General features: G+C 43.8%; 1 protein-coding gene across 2 annotated transcripts in view; it reads left to right on the forward strand.

The window, feature by feature from the left end:
* The window catches only part of LOC115148618 (protein FAM57B), a 60,737-nt gene extending 40,461 nt beyond the window's left edge, over positions 1-20,276 (forward strand). For both annotated transcript variants that reach the window (XM_029690666.1, XM_029690665.1), the window contains exons 3-5: positions 3,074-3,293; positions 8,672-8,767; positions 12,125-20,276. In XM_029690666.1, coding sequence (XP_029546526.1) covers positions 3,074-3,293; positions 8,672-8,767; positions 12,125-12,472 — 664 coding nt within the window. In that variant the 3' untranslated portion in view covers positions 12,473-20,276. The remainder of the gene's footprint in view (positions 1-3,073; positions 3,294-8,671; positions 8,768-12,124) is intronic.
* Positions 20,277-20,495: the final 219 nt, after the last annotated feature.

The raw sequence follows: 20,495 nt of genomic DNA on the forward strand, positions 1-20,495 counted from the left end.
ACACGGTCTTTTCAGCCTATCTGTACAAAAGCGAGGAGTTTGAGTGACATTTATTGAAGGGTCATATTACTAAACACGTGTATGTACTGTCTTATTAGTAATCACCTTATCAAATGTCGTAAACAACAGGTGTAACAGGTGGCTGAAGAATTGCAACATTTGCCTAGAACTAACGCTGCAAATAGCAATACTGGGTGATTTGAAAAGCCATAGTCAATCAATCAATAATATAATAATTATTTTAATATGTTTTTTTTAATTTACAATCTGTAGAAGCTATGAGAATAGAAAGGTTCCATTGTTTTGTGAAGCATCACAGCACAGTTGAAAAATATATGGCAAATAGAAATCCAAAATGGATGGTGTTGAGAGATAGATGGGAGGGGTTGAATGGAGCTGAAGGGTGGGACTAATAACAAGATAACCAATGTAAAACATACGGTGTCTGTAAAATGAATATTGGTTCAGAAAGTTTGTGAAATAGCACAGGTACAAGTAGAACTCAAACCTGATGGACATCAGAAATGGAGGAAGGACTAAAAATAAACAAAATATAACTTGTGAAATAGATTGTCTTTTAAAATGTGTATAAGATGTATAAACTGAAGGTAGAAGCCTAAGTGTTGATGAGTTTACTCCTATTGGGGTAAGGGTGGTAGGGTTTGCGGGGAATAATAAAGGTATATTCTTTAAAAAGTATGTATGTATATATGTATGCTTGCATGTATGTGTGTGTATATATATATATATTTACCCCAAAAATATATGGGCGATTGGAAATGATGCAGACAATTACATTGATGGAAGCAAACTACCTTAGCTTGCTATATAACTTCAGAGTGACAGGAACCACGAGCACCACCACGAGATCAGTCGACACCATTGCGTGTACACCCGTCATTACTATGACAACTAGCGTAGCCATGTCAGCAAATGGCTGCTGTTTGATCACACACACGTGATTTGGTCACTTGTGACTTGCTATTTGGACAGTCCGTAGTCCAAAACTGATTTTAAAAACCAAACAGATTTTTGCGTTAAGCCTGCAGTGTAAACAAATCTTAACCGTGAAATGCTTATGTACGGGTCCTTTTCCAACAATGCAGAGTTTAAAAAACGGCTCCTATATCCGACCCATACAGTCATGGAAGCCAACTATAAATGCACGGTTGAACATAGCCAATCAGAGATCCTGATTTACAGCGAATTCACAAGAGACACGTGCCAGCATGGCATTACTCACTCAGGACAAGGAGTAGTCCATTTGCACAGTGGAAGGGGGCCCATACATTATCTCAGCCAATCATGGCTAGTGGGAAGGTTCTTGTCTTTTTTCATGGCTAAACAACTAGGCTTGTAATTTTAACAATTTTATTCGTATTTATGGATGGAATACAAGTTTGTTATTAAGGCACATGTTCTAGAAGGCATTTTTGCAACAAAAAAAACGTATTTTGATAATAAAATGCATGTTTACGTTCAAATGCTGCTCCTGTGAAGTAGTGGCATGCGACATACGCCTAGTTTCCTGAAACGAGTCATAAATGTGACCAACCTGATTCAAGTGTCTCCCCATTACTCTGAAGCAGAACGTGTGCGTGGCCACTGCCTCAGCCTTCTGTAACAGCTCCTGATATGGGAGGGGTTCCCACAACATTGCGGAATAAAAAATACACAAAATACACCATGTTTTGTTTGTAGCCTGTGAATGGAATGAAATTTAAATGAAATAAAATATTGTCACTCAATAAACATATAGTGAGAAATTTCTGTCTCTATTTTGGAAGTAATTTATGCTTATAGAGTGACTAACTACAGAATAGATTCAGGCTGGTGACGCTGACGCCATTATTATGCAACCAGCTGTGTACGTCGCTGAATGCTTGCTGATACAATTTGCTATTTGCTGGCAGAGCCATAGCTGTGTTTGTAGTAGACGAGTACTATCCTTCATTTATTTTTGCAACTCATGACGAGCTCCCTTACAAAACTTTATGACCAAAATGATCCTATGTATGGAGGAAACACCGTACACCTGGCGACCGTGTCAGCGTGCACTGCGCCCGGCCCGCCACAGGAGTCGCTAGTGCACGATGGGACAAGAACATCCCTGCCGACCAAACCCTCCCCTAACCCAGACGACGCTGGGCCAATTGTGCGCCGCCCCATGGGTCTCCCGGTCGCGGCCGGCTGCGACAGAGCCTGGACTCGAACCCAGAATCTCTAGTGGCACAGCTAGCCCTGCGATTCAGTGCCTTAGACCATTGCACCACTCGGAGGCCCTATTTACACTTCTGACTCATATCGATGCCACACAGGCAGTTTTAAACCAGGAGAAGTTGGTTCTAAGCGGCAGTTGACTTTTAACAGCATCGTTTTCGATTAGCGTCCTTGTCCTGTCTCAGCCAGTGCCTAGCAAAGCATAACCTAGCATAGTTTAGCATCCTTATCCCTGTATCTCTATCTTGGCTCGGCCAGTGCTGCTTGGCATTATATCTAATGCTAATAGTCTGATGCAGAGCACTGATGCTGGGTTAGGTCAGACTGCACTGACTCAGGGCAGCCTCCAACCCTGGCCCAGCTGCAGTCAGTACAATGCCCTGGCTACCTTCTGACCTAACCCAGCATTAGTGCTCTGCTAATTCTCCCCCCCCCCCCCCCCCCCCAGGGCTTAATACCCCCACAGCGCAGTGTAGAGCCAGAGTGCATGAGTTACCACTTGCCTGCCAGCCTGTAACATTGCAACACGTGTGTATGTGACAACTAATCTGCTGTAATCAACTGGGCTAATTGGACTGGGGGGAGTGTGTGTGTCATGCGTTTCACCTTCACATTTTTTTAATTCCCACGTTTAGCTAGAGGTAATGTTATAAAATGTATGCCACAAACACTTGATACTTTTATTCCAAGTGACTTACAGTACAATGAATGCGCTGTATATGTGTGTGATCCCTGTGGGAATGAATTGAACCCATGACCTTGCCCACTTAGCTACTCACTGAACTCGTCAAATGAGAAACTCTTGTTTTCATTGCATAATGGTGTGAAATAATGAACCCTCCCTTTCCCCCAGGTACTGGCTGGCCACCTACTTTGTCATCTGGTATGGCGTGCCCTACATGACATACGATATCTACGCCATGTACCTCAGCCACTACTACCGCTTCCGGGTCAAGGGTCACGAGGAGTATAAGGAGCACTCGTTGACCACGGTCAACTCGTTTGTCCGCCGTGAGTTCCTGCTGGTGCTCCACCACATCGCGCTGCTCACCATCCTGCTGCCCGTCACCCTGGTCAGTAACACACACACACACACACTACCTTGGGCTGTGCCGAAATGGCACAGTACTTATTGACCAGGAAAACTTGTCAGGTTTTGGATGCCCTGCTGACCATTTTGCTGCCTGTCACTGATGAGGGAGAGGAGGGGAGAGTGATAAAGTGATATGGCCCTTCTGACCATTATGCTGCCCATCACTCTCGTGAGAGAGAACGGAGAGGGGGGTGGGTGAGATACCCTGCTGACCATTCTGCTGCCTGCTGACCATTCTGCTGCCTGACAGTGAGAGGGAGGGAAGGGTGGATAGAGGGGAAGGAGGACAGTGAACGGGAAGATTTTAATTTACCACCCATTTGAGAAATTAACCGGACCCATATGCATTGGGTGCATAACCCATTAAAGCGTCCACCCATGGTGCTCCGAATGACAGAAATCACAATTCCATTATGGTAATGCACCTTAACAGAATATTCAACTCATGTAATGAAGCAGCCAATAAAACGTCATTTTCAAACATTTGCCGAAGTGCAATTTGCCGGAAAACACCATTCTAAACAGCACACCCGATAGAGGTTCCATATGTGATAGAGATGAAAATCTCTGTTAGGAACTGTGAAAGAGGGGGAATCTAAAGATGCAACAACCAGGATGGGTTGCTAATATGACTAGAATTGTGCCTTTTGGCTTCTGGACAACGACAGAAAGTTGATATGACAACCAAAAGAACAGGAGAGAAATGGCATAGTGGTGGGTCCAATAGGGAAGTGTATAATTACTCCTGTCTATACAGAAATAAATGCATTATTCAAAATACTTCACCAGAAAGAATCGAGGATCATTAGGCCGCAATTTGGGCAGCGTTCGTGTCAATAGGCCTAGCTGATTATTGAGTTGCGGCTGTCAGTGGAAAGCATCTAAAAATAATGTCTTGAGTAGAATTTAAGATGTTGAGACAAGAAGAAGGGGAGGGGTGTGTGGCGAGTCTGTCTCCAGAATGGCTCGGCTGTCTCCTGCCAATTCTTTCACTTTCATTGTTTCGTTGTGTGAATTGTTTGCCTTTTTATTTTTTGGATCAATTCTCCATTTACATATGTCAGCAGTTGTAAATGTACCATTCATCTCCGTCATTTGGTTACATTCATTTCTGTTAATGCATGTATTAATTAGTCATTTACTGTTCTCATTCTCGGAGTGGAAACATTGGTTGCGGAGTTTACAACCTGCTACACTTGTGAGAAACAAGCTTTGGTTTATTTCATAACCATCATTTACGAGATTTGTCTTTCGTTTGGATTGCTCCATGTGAGCAATGAGCATGTCTGTTTTTCTCTGTCCTGATAATGTTGGGGGAGCGTGGACATCTAATTAGCGTAATACAAAAATCCCCATGAGAATCCGTGAATTTAAGCTAGAGATCTGTTTTTCTATGTGTCACTTCCGCATCTGCGGTGAAAGGTGACAGAGCTAGAGGGGTGTTTGTCAGACCATGAAACATCCCGAAAATCGGCCTTACAAAATCGTCTGTAGCGTCCAAACGGTTTGGCCTTTACGACTAATATGATCCCTCTATGGAAAGATGATATTCTCACGAACATGATGGTTTTCTCCACAAGTGTCAGAAGACTTGTCTTAATGGGGTTAAATACGTGTGTGTGTGTTTCCTGATCTTATATCGATCAGATATATATAGAAGAAACACTTCAAAACAACCTTTTTTATATATTTTTTTGTACTATATGATGTTCCATGTAGTGAATCTGTTATTCAATGCATTTGTATGGGCTAATAACAGTAAGGCCAAAAATAATTTATCTAATAATTTTTGTACATATTTTTTTTATACTTCAAGGGGTCTTAAAATTCAAAATCAATTAGCTTAATGATCCTTGGTATAACCTTAAAGCAATTTCATATAGCTTAGTAGAACCTCAGGGACTTAGACTCGTATGGGTTAACATCTAATGTGAATGATATTAAAACTATAATTTCTCAAAGTATACTATTTGAAAAATCTTTCCAACAATCTCACTCTCGATAATCCTCAAATTGAAGTTCTAGGCCTGCATTGGCCTAGAGGCTATGAGTTCCATGCTCTCATTTCTTTAGCCGCCAATGGATCACGTATCAATATGTCCCTATGGCAGAGGCTGGTGATCTCGCATTATGATTGACCACGTGACAATGATTTTGAAAAATGCATAACTGGCACACAGAATGGTAGAAATGGTAGGATAAATTCTAAGCTTCCCCAAACTTGAAACTCACGCTCTGCCAATGAAGTAAGAATTGTGTCCAAGCTCCCATGGTCAGATTTTGCCAATAGGTTACTTTGAAGCAGAGTAAGACATTCCTCATAATATTAAATAAAACATTCTGATTTAAAATGCATACTACCTCCAGCTCACATTGTAAAGTGGTGGGTGACGTGCTGATAGCCGTCGCCTGCACTTGAATAGGAGGCTAGCTTTAATTACCTGTTGAGAAATAAAAAATAATAGCTGTTTTGAAAAATGTTGCACCAAAACAGTTTTCAGCATGTGGTTGCATTTAGAATTCTTGCGCAATTAATTGGCTCTTAAAGGCACATGTTTTACTCCAGCTGCAGGAGAAATCCCACTCTGAATGCTGTGCGCGTGTGATAGTTGTTGGTTAAATAAGATACATGATGGCTAACGAAAATACACAGTCTGAAGTAATTCCACTAAATGATGCAAATGAACCTATATACAGATAAGCCTGAAGGTCAAATGCATTTACATCAACTGGTATTTCCATCAATTAATAAAAAGCATTAGTTTGCAATGGGATTTGTTTTCCGGCAGCAGTTTTATTTATAGGCTTTTCATTTAATTGTTTGGGGCCAAAAGCCGGCAATTGCCCGCTAAAGAAAACCCTACTCACTCACTCACTCACTCACTCACTCACTCACTCACTCAAACGTGTCGTATTAGCGGCAGGTAGCCTAGTGGTTATAGTGGTTAGAGCGTTGGACTAGTAACCGAACGGTTGCAAGATAGCCTAGTGGTTAGAGCGTTGGACTAGTAACCGAACGGTTGCAAGATCGAATCCCCGAGCTGACAAGGTAAAAATATGTCGTTATGCCCCTGAACAAGGCAGTTAACCCACTCTTCCTAGGCTGTCATTGAAAATAACAATTTGTTCATAACTGGCTTGTTCATAAAAAATTGTGTCCTTTTCATGTAGAGAGAAGGCCAAGTGCATTGGAAACCTGGCATCTTAGTTTTCAGTGGCTTTCAATGGTGACATGAGATCACCTTACCCTACACCTCCATTATTCAGGCTCCAGCTGCTGTGATCCTCTTCTCCTCCTCCCCTTCTCCTACTCCCTGCTTCGTTCCCCTCCCACACAGTCAGGTAACACACACACACACTGGGTCCAGCAGGCAGGTACAGGGGGTAGGTAGGTGTAGTGTTACATGGCAGCAGTTTGTGCTGCAGGTCATTCTTCCATTGGGCAGATGGCAGAACTGGTGTCTGGGCCCCACACACTACTGGTTTATTCATCATCACATAACACACACAGAGCCCTTTGTTTGGCATCCTCCCTGTCTGCAGCTTCCATCACTGCTCCTCCATACATTTACTCATTGTGATCTATTCCCTTACCTTAAACCCCTGTGCGGCCTCGGACATCCAGCGAAAAATCATATCGCCATTAGCATAACAAAATGTAATAAAAAAAAAAAATTCAATTTTTTTTTCTAATTATATCGTTTTATAGATACACCTCTCCTGAATCGAACCACATTGTCCGATTTCAAAAAGGCTTTACAGCAAAAGTAAAACATTAGATTATGTTAGAGGAGTATATCGTAAAAGCAGCCACATAGCCATTTTCCGACCAACCACATGCATCACAAATAACCACAAAACAGCTAAATGCAGCACTAACCTTTGACAATCTTCATCAGATGACACACCTAGGACATCATGTTACACAATACATGCATTCTTTTGTTCGATAAAGTTCATATTTATATATAAAAACTGCATTTTACATCGGTGCGTAACGTTGACTAACTATTTTCCCTCAAATGCATCCGATGAACAGCGCTACAATTTACTAAATTACTATTCGAAAAAAAAATTAAAATGTAATATTGTCATTCTAAGATTTATAGATGAATATCTCTTGAAAGCACCTGTAATGCCATATTTAAAAATAACTTTACTGGGTAATCACACTTTGCGATAAAAGGGGATGCGATACTCAGAACAATAGGCTAGCAATACTGGTCAGCGCCATCTTGGAACAATCGCATATCAAATCTAGTCTTGTATACTATTGTCAATAATCCCTTACCTTTGATTATCTTCATTCTTAGGCACTTCCAGGAATCCCAGGTCCACAACAAATGTATTTTCGTTCGAAAAAGTTCATCCTTTATGTTCCATTAGCTTGTTGTTGTTAGCGCGTTCTGAAGGCTGAACCAAAAGTTCCGACGTGCGCGGGGCTACTCTTTCAACAAAATGCATTTTTTTCTTATTTAGGTTCGTTCAAACATGTCAAACGTTGTATAACATAAATCTGTAGGGCCTTTTTCAACGAGAGCTCCAATAAGATTTGAGGGGGATGATTGCATTGTGTTTCAAAACGTTTCGAAAGGGGAGGGTAACCAGGGGCGCCGGCGTCATAATGGTGATGGCCCTCTCCGTGTGACCACGTTCCACAGCGTGTCATTCTGTCAGTATTCACAGTAGGAGACTCAAATCACTTTGTAAAGACTGGGGACATCTAGTGGAAGCAATAGGAAGTGCTCAATGAACCATAGCTCACGGTGTGATTAATAGGCAACGTGATGAAGTTGAGTTCGCAATTCAGAATTCCACTTCCTGTTTCGATCTGTCTCGGGGTTTTGACTGCCATATGAGTTCTGTTATACTCACAGACACCATTCAAACAGTTTTAGAAACTTTAGGGTGTTTTCTATCCACAAAAATCGCTGTAGCGCCCCCTATCCTAGGGGAACGCCAAGTGGTTAACGTCTGGGCTTATGGCATAAGTCTGGGTCGTGTTCATTGTTGCATGCAACGGAAACCTTTTGCCACGAAATATGAGTGTTTCTTGTTGGAAAAGTCCAGGTAGTTCCTCCCAGTTTCAGTCCATTTTCTTCTGTTTGTTGCCTGATGAACATGACCCTGGGCCTGGTTTGTCCTCTGTTGGCCAAGTTGGTTTGTAGCCTTGTTGGAGTTATTGAGCTGTGTCCTGACTTCTGTTTTTGTATGTGCAGCCCCAGGGACAGTCAATTTGCCTACAAGGCCTAAAGTACCGAGGGCCATTTTGGGTGGGTGTGTGTATCTCTGTGTGTGTGCGTGGTCTTGTTTCAGATTGTTGTAACTGTGTGCCGTCTCCCTCCCTTTGCCTTTCAGTTCTTCAGGAGGGACCAGGGCGATTACTTCATCGGCTGCCTGTTCCTCACAGAGCTCAGCACGCCCTTCGTCTCCTTAGGGAAGATCCTCATCCAGGTGAGAGAGACGCGCTCGCACACACACACACACACACACACACACACACACACACACACACACACACACACACACACACACACACACACACACACACACATATTAGAACAACCCAATCGCCATTTATAACAACCACGTATACACACCAAGGTTTCCGTTGGCCAAAAGCCGGCTATTACAGGCTAATAAAAAAAATTTACACCGGCCAATTGTCTGGGAGAAGAAAAAATCCCATTGCGAAATAATGCTTTTTAGTCTATTCATTGATGGTAATACCAGTCTATTGGTCTATAGGTAAATTTGCATAATGTTGCGAAATTAAATTGTCGCGTGTACAGTGTTTGTTCTGAATCTTGTTTATCACACGCGTACAGATACAGAGCCTTGGTGTGGAAAATCGGAAGGCGGGCTTCATCAGTGCGTCACGCACCACTGTGCAATGAGCTGGAGGCAGTATGCATTTTGAAAACATAAAGCTACTTAATTGTTTGAAACTTGAACCTTTTACTACATATTATGAGGCATGTCTTACCTTGCTTCAAAGTAGCTTCGCCAAAATCGGACCATATCTGTGGAGGCAATTATTTAAAATCAACTTTCTTATATTGTCCAGTAGCCAAAAGCACAATCCTAGTCATATTAGCAACCCATGCTAGGTGTTGCCTATTAGCTCTCCCCTCTTTCAAGATTACGTATATTTCAATTTCATCAAACCGCTCACATGTGCAATCCGCTTTAGACAGGTGTGTTTTCCTGCTAATTGCATTATGGCACGAACATTTGCGGGTAGCCTACTGCCTCGTGTGCATTGCTGTGCTTATAATGTGAACAAGTAATAGAATATAGCTAAATGTTCTGATCTGTTGCATCAGACTCATTTGGTAAAAAAAAAATTACAAATATATTTAGGTAGCTTAGGCCTACTGGTTCATCTATCATCCTACATCTGTCCCAGAGTGTTTGGAATAGGCTTTTTCTTTAGCTGACACATAGATTAGGTCAACGTTTCTACTATGGGGGATAGTAGACTGACATAAGCTAGTGATTTTGCTGTTCGTTACTGTTGGCTGAGGAAAAGTACATGTGAACAGTTATTCTATGAGAATTAGGTAAGAAGCATCACACGTCGTTGCATGTTCTGTTAATATGAATGACCATAATCTAAATGTGATTTCTGTCATTCTGAGCACCAATGGGGCGGACGCCCCAAATCAGGTTACCACCCTATGCATATGGGTCGGGTAAATTTAAAATGCTGCCGGTCAAATGTCCGGCGCCACATTTTCCTAATGGAAACCCTGATACAAACACACCAGTATCTCCACCTAACAATGTATATACAGGTAACTGCCAAAATAAAGGAAACGCTTGAGTAGATGAGGGATACAAAGTATATTGAAAGGTGTTTCCAAACAGTTAAGCAATTAAAACATCCCATTATGCTTAGGGTCATGTATAAAAATGCCCAGTTGCTCATTACTTTGGCTACCATGGCTAGAAGTGATCTAAGTGACTTTGGAAGAGATGTCTCAAAGGAATGTAGGGGATTTAAAGGGTGTGTGTGTGTGTCTCTCTCTGTGTGTCTGTGTCTCTGTGTGTCTGTGTCTCTGTGTGTGTGTCTGTGTCTCTGTGTGTGTGTCTGTCTGTCTCTGTGTGTGTGTTTGTCTGTCTCTGTGTGTCTGTGTCTGTGTGTGTCTGTCTGTGTCTGTCTGTCTCTGTCTGTCTCTGTGTGTCTCTGTGTGTGTCTCTCTGTCTGTCTGTCTCTGTGTGTGTGTGTGTGTGTGTGTCTGTCTGTCTGTCTCTGTGTGTGTGTGTGTCAGTCTCTGTGTGTGTCAGTCTCTCTGTGTGTGTCAGTCTCTCTGTGTGTGTCAGTCTCTCTGTGTGTGTCTCTGTGTCTGTCTCTGTGTGTCTTTGTCTGTCTCTCTGTGTGTCTTTGTCTGTGTGTCTTTGTCTGTGTCTCTGTGTGTCTTTGTCTGTGTGTCTTTGTCTGTGTCTCTGTGTGTCTTTGTCTGTGTCTCTGTCTCTGTGTCTCTGTCTCTGTGTCTGCGTGTCTCTCTCTGTGTCTGCGTGTCTCTCTCTGTGTCTGCGTGTCTCTCTCTGTGTCTGCGTGTCTCTCTCTGTGTCTGCGTGTGTGTGCGTGTCTCTCTGCGTGTCTCTCTGTGTCTGTGTGTCTCTCTGCGTGTCTCTCTGTGTCTGTGTCTCTCTCTGTCTGCGTGTCTCTCTCTGTGTCTGCGTGTCTCTCTCTGTGTCTCTCTCTGTGTCTCTCTCTGTGTCTGCGTGTCTCTCTCTGTGTCTGCGTGTCTCTCTCTGTGTCTGCGTGTCTCTCTCTGTGTCTGCGTGTCTCTCTGTGTCTGCGTGTCTCTCTCTGTGTCTGCGTGTCTCTCTCTGTGTGTCTGCGTGTCTCTCTCTGTGTGTCTGCGTGTCTCTCTCTGTGTGTCTGCGTGTCTCTCTCTGTGTGTCTCTCTGTGTCTCTCTCTGTGTCTCTCTCTGTGTCTGCGTGTCTCTCTCTGTGTCTGCGTGTCTGCGTCTGCGTGTCTGCCTCTGTGTGTCTGCCTCTGTGTGTCTGTCATCGGATCTCAACCCAATTGAGATTCAGCGACGCCTGAGACAACGTGTTCCACCACCATCAACAAAACACCAAATTATGGAATTTCTTGTGGAAGAATGATGTTGCTTCCCTCCAATAAAGTTCCAGACACTTGTAGAATCTATGCCAAGGTGTGTTGAAGCTGATCTGGCAGCTTTGGCGGCTCATGGTGGCCACGCCCTATTAAGACGCTTTATGTTGGTGTTTCCTTTATTTTGGCAGTTACCTGAATGTACTTGTATCCATACAGCTACTCACTAAATAAACACTCCTGGTATATGTTTATCACTAAAAGAGCAAAGAGCAGTGAGCAGGCAACCTGCTTGGTCTCCAGCTCACTTTCTGCTGACTTCTGACTCCTCATTCAGTTGGGCCACTCTCTGCTCTCTTACTTAGTGTCCTCTGGTGGACTGGTCGGGTACTGCAGAGTCACTGTCATAACACACAAGACCACACATGGGCACTGTTAGAATGCCTCCTTCGCTTCCTGTAATAGTGTATCTATCAACAGATCTACCATGATGCATGTGTACCACTTCATAGCTTTCACCAGTCCAGTCTTCAGATCAGGGATTACATCATGGAAGGGAGGAAGGAAGAATGTATTTTCAAAGTATTCGAACAGGTCCAGGGATTCCAGCCCAGTTTTGCTCACTTAGAATTTCAAGACTGTTTGACCATATAATGACCTTTTTTCTCCCTCTGTCTCCTTTCAATATTCTCCCAACACATCTCTCCCTCCCTCCATCCTTCTCTCTTGTTTCTCACAGCTGGGTCTGCAGGACTGTTGGATCCATAAGGCCAACGGGGGCATGGTGTTGCTAAGCTTCTTCCTGTGTCGAATCGCCCTCTTTCCCTACATGTACTGGGTCTACGGCCGTCACTACGGCATCCCCGTCTACGGCGTGCCCTTCCACCTGACGCTGTCGGTCAACCTGGGCAGCCTGTGTATCCTGGCGCCGCAGGTCTACTGGTTCGTGCTGCTCTGCCGCAAGGGCTGGCGGCTCTACCAGCGCCAGTGTCACTCCACCGCTGCTGCCGGCAGCCAGGACTCCTCCCTCCTGCCCCCACCTAGCCCCCCCTCCCTCACGGACAGCCAACCCAAGGGAAACCACTAGAGCTGGAGAGCTCACTCCGTCACCATCGCGCTCTCTCTGTTCTTTCTCGGTTCTCCCTACTCTATATGCGCTCGAGTCACACAAAAATGAACCACCATCGACTACTACTTACTACTTCTACTGCAGAAGCACTTCGGCTACATACCACAGTCTCCCCAAAACTACTACCGTTACTACTATGATTACACTAGCACTGCTCCTCCTCCCCCTGAGCCCCCACTCCCATGTTTCCCTTTTGCTTCCATGCTACTGATCGCTCCATGCCCAGTCCAAGCTCTACTCAAAAAAAAATTTTTTTTGGGGGGGGGGTTACCCCCACCCCCCTGTGCTTGGATTAGAGGGATTGGACAGGGTTTATATTTGTAGTGCTACACTGGAGTTTCCCTAAAAGATATGAAAAAGACAGAATGGAGCTCCCTGCTTTTTTCGGAGGGGAGGGTGCTGAGACACTCCCCCGGCCCCTCCCCTTCATCTATTACTTGCTCTGCTGATTGGAAGATCAGTTAGTGTAGATGAATGTGTCTGTAGAATTTGTTGATTTATTTTGTTTGTCGATTTTTATGTCAAGTTCTGAAGATTCACATTTTATGAAGTGTTTGTCCACCCACCCAGTCCTCATCTTTAAAAGACCGCCGGCGGGAGAGGAGGAGAAGCGGGAAAGGGGACTTGGCATGCAGATAGTAATGGTGACAACGCTGGGTGGTGGGACGAGGGGTGGTGGGGTGGAATGGGATGGGGTGTTTACAAACTAAGATAGGTACGGGTGTCACCTCATCTACATTTGAAGGAGAAAAAGAAATGTTTGCACCAAGCTCTTTGCACCAGCATAGCTACACAAAAACCCATTTAATGTGATTGGATTGTGGAACTCCACCCTCCTTTATCCACCTCAGCGCCTCCCATTGTCCCGTTTCCTCATTCACCGTTCTCCATGGCTGCCGCCGCTGGCCAATCGGTGTGCCTGCAGCGCTCCCGTCTTCCTCCTTTGTTGTTTACGGCCCAACAGGGTTCTGTGTGCTGTACTGCTGCCCTGCTGCGTCTGTTTACATGAATTCTCTAAACCCCGCCCCTCAGTGTCACACAGGGTGGGGCATCACAAGCTAGGAGCCTCTCTCTGTATTATGTGCTGTGTCCTCCCTACCTAAAGGGGGTGGCTTAGCAAAAGCTTTGTCCGTATGTTTACATACACAAGACTTCTCTGGGAGCGCTGTAGCAGCATTAGAAGGAATGGGATTGCTCGTTTAGGCCTGGGTTCGGCTCCGTTGCAGCAGCTGCTTTTAATGGGTGGAGACGAGACTTTACGGTCACTCGACGTGAAGTTTGCGGGGTGGGAGTGGTGGGGTGATTCTGTTAGGTCAATGCTGCCCTCTGGTAACGGGGTCTGGGGGGGCCACGTGGGAGGGGCTTGTCACGTTGTGTCCTCCAGGGACCGGCCCACTCGGTGCCAGTTGGAGCAATAAAACGGACAGGGTTGAAAACAGCGAGGACAATTTAAAACCCCGTGTAGTAGAGATGAACCTGATGTTTAGATATAAAAACAGTAAAGTTCCTAGCATGATGCTGGAGCAGGATGATTACACAGCTGCATGCGGCCCTGCTCCAAAATTATACTCTATTTTCAAATAGAAGATTGTCGAATAGAATAAGAAACGCTTGATGGTGGCGATACACTCATTTCATGTATTCTACTTTTACTCATGATCGCCTATTGTGGGGATGAATTCTGAGTTTTTCCCGACTTGGCTCCTTAGGACAGGTCAGCAAGCGGGAAACAACCCGTTTTTTTTAAAGTAACTGTCCAGTGAAAAATCTCACTTTTAAAAGTTCATATTCTGTTAACTTGTACCCAAATGTTGACTCATCCTATAGTTGTATTTGTGGCCAAAGCCTAAATTGGAGAAGAAAAAAAACCACCTCACAATTGTATCTAGAGCTGGGACGATAAGCAGAAAATTACTGACATCCCCTTACCGAAGCATTTCGCATACATCAGGAATTTTCTGTGATTTTGCTACAATGTTTCTGTAGTTTGTCCTAAAATCATTATTTGGTCAACAGTAATAGCCTATGCATTATGTTGATTCCTGCCTGTCCCTGTTTGGCTGTTGGCTGCGGACACCCACTGCACACGGCGGAGGAGAGAGGCATTCTGAGAAGCACAAGCATATGGCCGTTGCTCAAAATGCTATGGGGGGGGAATACAGTTTTCAAAGCAACTACTTTTGTTCTAGTTAGAGAGGAGACTCACAGCTTTCTGGGAGTATATCATGTATTTATCACCTCAATATTGAGTTCATGACAACACTTTACAACCGGAAAAGGCTGTAGTTAGTATGGTTTTGATGCAGCGGAGATGAGCGGAGCCCGCCATTTGCAGTTAATCGGCCTACATCAAGTAGCCTAGGCCTAGTGCTGGAAAGTTTACTGATGGCCATGTAGGCTAATTATTTATTCTATATAGCAACAATATCCTATTTAGAGTTAGCAATCTAGCTGTTTTGAGTTCCCACTTCCTCAGGTGGTGAATAATATAGCCTTTAGGCCAATGTGCACAAAGATGTCGTCAAAAATAAATCTGCTAATATTGGATCATATTTTAATAGGTTACACATCAAGGTATCTCATGCATTTCCTGGATATGTTAGATGAAATGGCTTACTTTTTGAGTCAGGCTGCCAAGTATTACTTGGCACTGAAAAATAAATCATCTAGAGCCCTGCCGCTAATGTAAAGTAAAACATTTTTTTTTAGCATTGTATTTGTTATCGAGCAATATTGTTACATTTATTGCAATACTACTTTTTGTCCATATCACCCAGCTCTAGCACCTCCCAAATTCTTTGTAATTATAATTTAATCGCAGAAATATCATTAGCGCATTTTTTGTTTTTTACATTATCGTGATATGGATTTTTGTCCATATCGCCCAGCTCTACAGACAGTTTAAAAAAATGCTTGCTATTTCCGCATAGAGGATGATGACATCCTCTTGAGGAAGATGGGCTGGCCAATCAGCGGTCTACTCGCGTTAATATTTTTTGACTGGTCGACGCCCACACCATTCGGCTGTTGGGGTACGCCCACACCATTCCAAAACAGAAAATATTCTTTTTAACACAATTACATTTTTTGGGGAGAAGAAACAATTTCACTCATTGTAATTAACTATAGGTCATATTTCATAGAAATCTGGAAACACTGGCCAGTTACTTTAAATGTGATACATGTTATCATGTTGTCCACACAACCCATATGGCCTTGAATACTTTTCCAGAGTTTTATGTTGTCGTTTAACCTACTCGTCCTTACCCTTCAAATATGAAGGCAATAGTTCTGTATAAATTAATGAAACACCGTTAACTTGTAGATAATTGTTACTAATTTACCAGTAAATTGAGGTGCTGGTTATTTTAGCCAGAGTGCCCATCCACGGCATGTGTTTTATAGTGGCAAGGAGGAACTGACGCTTGTTGGCATCAGTGCTGCTAGCATGGAGCACCAATCATAGGGCTGTAAATACAGGATAATAATAACTAAATAGGTTTGTTTTTAGGGAATGCATTACCATATGCACATGTTTTTTGTTTTTTTATGATGACAACCTTGATAATGAGAAGCTTCTGTAGATTCTGTTAGCACTTTGAAAAGTCCGAAGCCGTGAGAGGTACATTTTATATCACGTACACACACACACACTATTTCTGCTCATACTCAATACATTCTTCTAGTTTTAACACTGACCAGACTTAAGAAGGCTGCCCTTGGCAATTGGATACATTTGAGAATGGAGGGAAGTGTTTGTGTGAGGACCAAGACAACTTTGCTTCAAACCTACATGCGCCGACCGCATTTTAGCTTGAGCAAATCATCATGTATTTAATCAACGTCATCTGGTCTTAGACGCTATTTTAATAACTATTGGACCCTGGTCAGGATGCACCTTTGCATCAGTTTTGTCAACGTGGCCCTGTCCGCTGAAGTTCTGTCTGCATGTTAGGTTGCATTTTGGGTATTCTGCTGTCCTCTGTAGGAGACTACTGCATTGTGGGGACTGCTCTCTGTAGGTGACTGATGCATTGTGGGGACTGCTCTCTGTAGGTGACTGATGCATTGTGGGGACTCTGCTCTCCTCTCTAGCGGACGGTTGCATTGTGGTGACACTGCTCTACTCCGTAGACCGCTGCATTGTGGGGACTCAGCTGTTTCTGCTGAGAAACACTCCAGTCCGGGACCAAACCACTGTGCTTCCGGGGCGGCGCTGGAGCAAGAGCAGGCAGAAGGCTGGGGAAGGGAGGAAGGAAGGGAAGCTAAGTGCTGCTGCTGTTAAATGATGGGCTTGTTTGGCCCGGACCCAGAGGCACAGGCAAAGAGTCCAACTCTATCAATATGCCTCGACTCAAGTGTCTTTTGTCTGTCTGTCTGACTGATGTGACCACAGAACTCCGTACAGAAACATCCCAGGCCTTCTAATCGTGCGCTCTCACTCTCTTGTCCTCCCTATTTCTCTGTCTCAATCTTTCTCACTCACTCCTCTATACGTTTACCAGCAATGGGGAACATCCCACGCATGCACCACGTCTAGTTCTATGGGCACAAGCACTGTTCATGACAAACTGTTCACACCTCTCTTGTTGGTGGAGAGAATGCAGGTTTAAAGCTTATTTCCTGCAATTCTGCCGATTTTTATTTATTTTTGTTTTTTTTTCTTGTTTTTTTATATATATATATATTTTTTAAATTTAATATTATTATATATTTTTTTGTCATGGGGTGCAAAGAAAATTTTGCAGTTTTAATGCAAATGTGTTTGCAATTCTATACATTTTGCCATGTCTAATGTGTGTTCATGTGAAATTTGAGTGACAAAAAAATTACAACATTATCTATGAGCTAAAAAACTGTTAGCTGACATGGGCTAGTTGATCTGGACATTTCTAACGAGTTATAAATAACTGTCTAAGGTTTGCAATGACTAACATGACAAGGGGAACTGATGATGCACTACCCAATTTCGAAATTGCACCTTGAGCTTTCTACTATTACAGCTCTCAAGAGTAAGTTTTTAAAGCTGGACTGTGTTCCTTAAAAAAATTATGCTGACTGCAGGGGGCGCGCCCCACAGTTTGGGAACCACTGATCTAGATGAGCCATTGCTGGCATCAGGTGTCCAGTCTTTCCACTCAGCAGCTCAAGAGTCCAGGGAACACAGGGTTAATTAGGCTACAGGGCCATTTCCTAACAAGGCCAATCAGGCCATCATGGCTTTAAAAAGGCTGTCTGGATGTGCTGCTCACAGCGACACGCCTAAAGGCCAGACTCTCCATCTGTTCACATGGATTACCTCCCAACTGGCACCCTATACCCTATATAGTGCACTACATTTGACCAGAGCCCTATTTTATGTACTGCACTAGATTTTATGTAGGTCTACTTTTAATGCAAGATGTCCTTGACTATCTTGAAATGTGTACCTCAAGTAAAATGTATTATTATTGGACCAGAGCAGAATCTGCGTGCCCTCATTAGTCAATTCCACGAATATCCTCACGATGCAGGACCGCCGCAACCAATCGCCTCACAATACAGGACAACCACTGTTGGGAACCTTATATGGTTGACATCGACATTTCAGAGACATTTGCCCCCATCTTGAAGCGTTTTTTATTGATTTGATATGTAAGCCCATGACAGATGGGGTTTGCCTGAAAAGGTGAGGGTGACATTGATGGCTTTAGGGATTTCCATGGTATACTTTTGCAATTACTCTTAGTCTGTTGCAAGGTCACGGTCGTTGTGAGGTATGAGGCGGATTATAGAGAGCTAGTAGTCTCGTACACTTTGACACTCAGGGCACCTCGACGTGTCGCTAAAGTGCAATCCCCCGCCCCCTGCCCTGACATCCAATCCAGAGCCTTCGAATCATGCGGTTCATAGGGTTCAAGGGTCTTCATGCAAAACACATATCCTGTTAATCATCTTTATTTGAATTCTTATTCAGTACAGATTTGTTTTGTTATAATATATGAAGTCTTATGTTCGGCCTTCTCGGAGGCTCCTCTCTTTGCTCAGGGTTTGATGAAGATGTTAACATATAACTGTATAACTTAGATTTGTTTAAAAAAAAAAGTGAAATGAGTTACGATGGATTCTGAAATATGAAAATACCTGGAATGGCGTGCGGTCTTCTCCTGCTTGTGCCGTTGTTTTCTTCTTTGCTTTCTTCCAAATGCATTTTGACATGGCTTGTGGTATTGCAACCTGTAGGGTTGGTAGACCAAAGATTGTCAGGCACTTTAGTCAACCCCCCCCCCCCCCCCCCCAGACTGCATGGGGCAGTGTCTCCCCTTCCCACTAACACAACCCTTATCCCAGGTCCGCATCCATCCATATCCACTCTATGTAGGAGCCTCGGCACGGTGAAGCGTGAGTTGTGCATTATCAGTGTGATCAGGATTAATGGCTGTGCAGAGGTGGAACATTTAGCTGGGGTCTGGGGGCAGTGCCCCCTAGGCTTACTTTTCCAGTAGTTTTGCTGCTTTGATTTCACACATATCCACACAGGGCCGGTCCCTCTTACCAAGGGACTCACAGGGGCCTGGTAGGTGTCGAGAGTATGGCCCACTGACTGACTGGCCACTGGATTCAAGTTAAGAGTGAATTGGGTTAAAATAAGGGGGGTTACATTTCTATAACTGGGCTGATAAAACCATTTTTTTTTTTAAATATGCATTTTATCCGTTGCATGCATTCCCACCGTCCTCTTAGTACAATACTACTGTACACGTCTTCTGTTCAAAAAGCCCCCATACTTTATTTTTTACCCCCTTTTTCTCCCCAATTTCGTGATATCCAATTACGATCTTGTCTCATCGCTGCAACACCCCAACGGGCTCGGGAGAGGCAAACGTCGAGTCATGCCTCCTCTGAAACATGACCCGCCAAACCGCTCTTCTTAACATGAGCCCGCTTAACCCGGAAGCCTGCTGCACCAATGTGTCGTAGGAAACAGACCGAAGTCAGTCTGTAGGCGTCCGGCCCACCACAAGGAGTCCCTAAAGCGCGATGAGCCAAGTAAAGCCCCCCCCTCCCCTCCCCGTGGCTAAACCCTCCCCTAACTCGGACGACGCTGGGCTAATAGGGCATCGCACAATGGGACTCCCAGTTACGGACGGTTGTGACACAGCCTGGGATCAAATCCGAGTCTGTAGTGACGCCTCGAGCACTGCGATGCAGTGCTTTAGACCGCTGCGCCACTCGGGAGGCCTTATATTTTTTAAGACAAAGGGTGTTTCAACTCCTTTGGCGGGTCTTCCAATGTGCTTCTCTCTTCCATCGTCACGGTTTGGTTAAAGTTTTTATATACTCAAGTTCCGAATTTGTTTGCTGTGCTTTGTTTTTTGTGGATTTAGACTCTCTCTATGACAGTACACGGTGTACTGTTAACGTTTTCTGTCCCAAATCGGACTTCCATCCTCGCAATAGTGTCTGTCACCTCATGTCCCCTTTTGGCTGTGTAATTTACTAAATGCAGCTTATTCACTACCTTCAACACTCCCTGCCTCCTGTTATTTTTGATAACATTATCTGATTTTTTTCATATATATTTATATATCTGATTTTGATATATACATATATAAAGGTTTTTTGTTTGTAGTGTGCCCTTTTTTGAGGAATTTCTTATCTGAGAAACGAATGGGCTCTTTAACTAACCTAAACATTGATTGAGAGGAATTATTTTGTTGCAACTTGTAAAATCAGACACCCCATAAAGACAAATAAAACTGATTTGATGAATCCTTTTAAACCAGAATTTGTGTTAATTGCTGTACATGCCTCTGCCTCAATTTTCTGAGAACACTGGGGTGTCTGCAGTAGGCACGAAATTGAAGAAAATTCTCAAACGGAGGGAATCACGGAAAACAGAGGTACTATCTGAAGTTGTCCAAGAACTCTTTCGTTTCCAGTTTTGCTATGGTGTGTCCCAATGAACACCACCCAGAGGTGCGTTCAGTACGACAGAACG

Source organism: Salmo trutta, chromosome 15 (genome assembly GCF_901001165.1).
Source record: "Salmo trutta chromosome 15, fSalTru1.1, whole genome shotgun sequence".
Classification (NCBI taxonomy): domain Eukaryota; kingdom Metazoa; phylum Chordata; class Actinopteri; order Salmoniformes; family Salmonidae; genus Salmo; species Salmo trutta.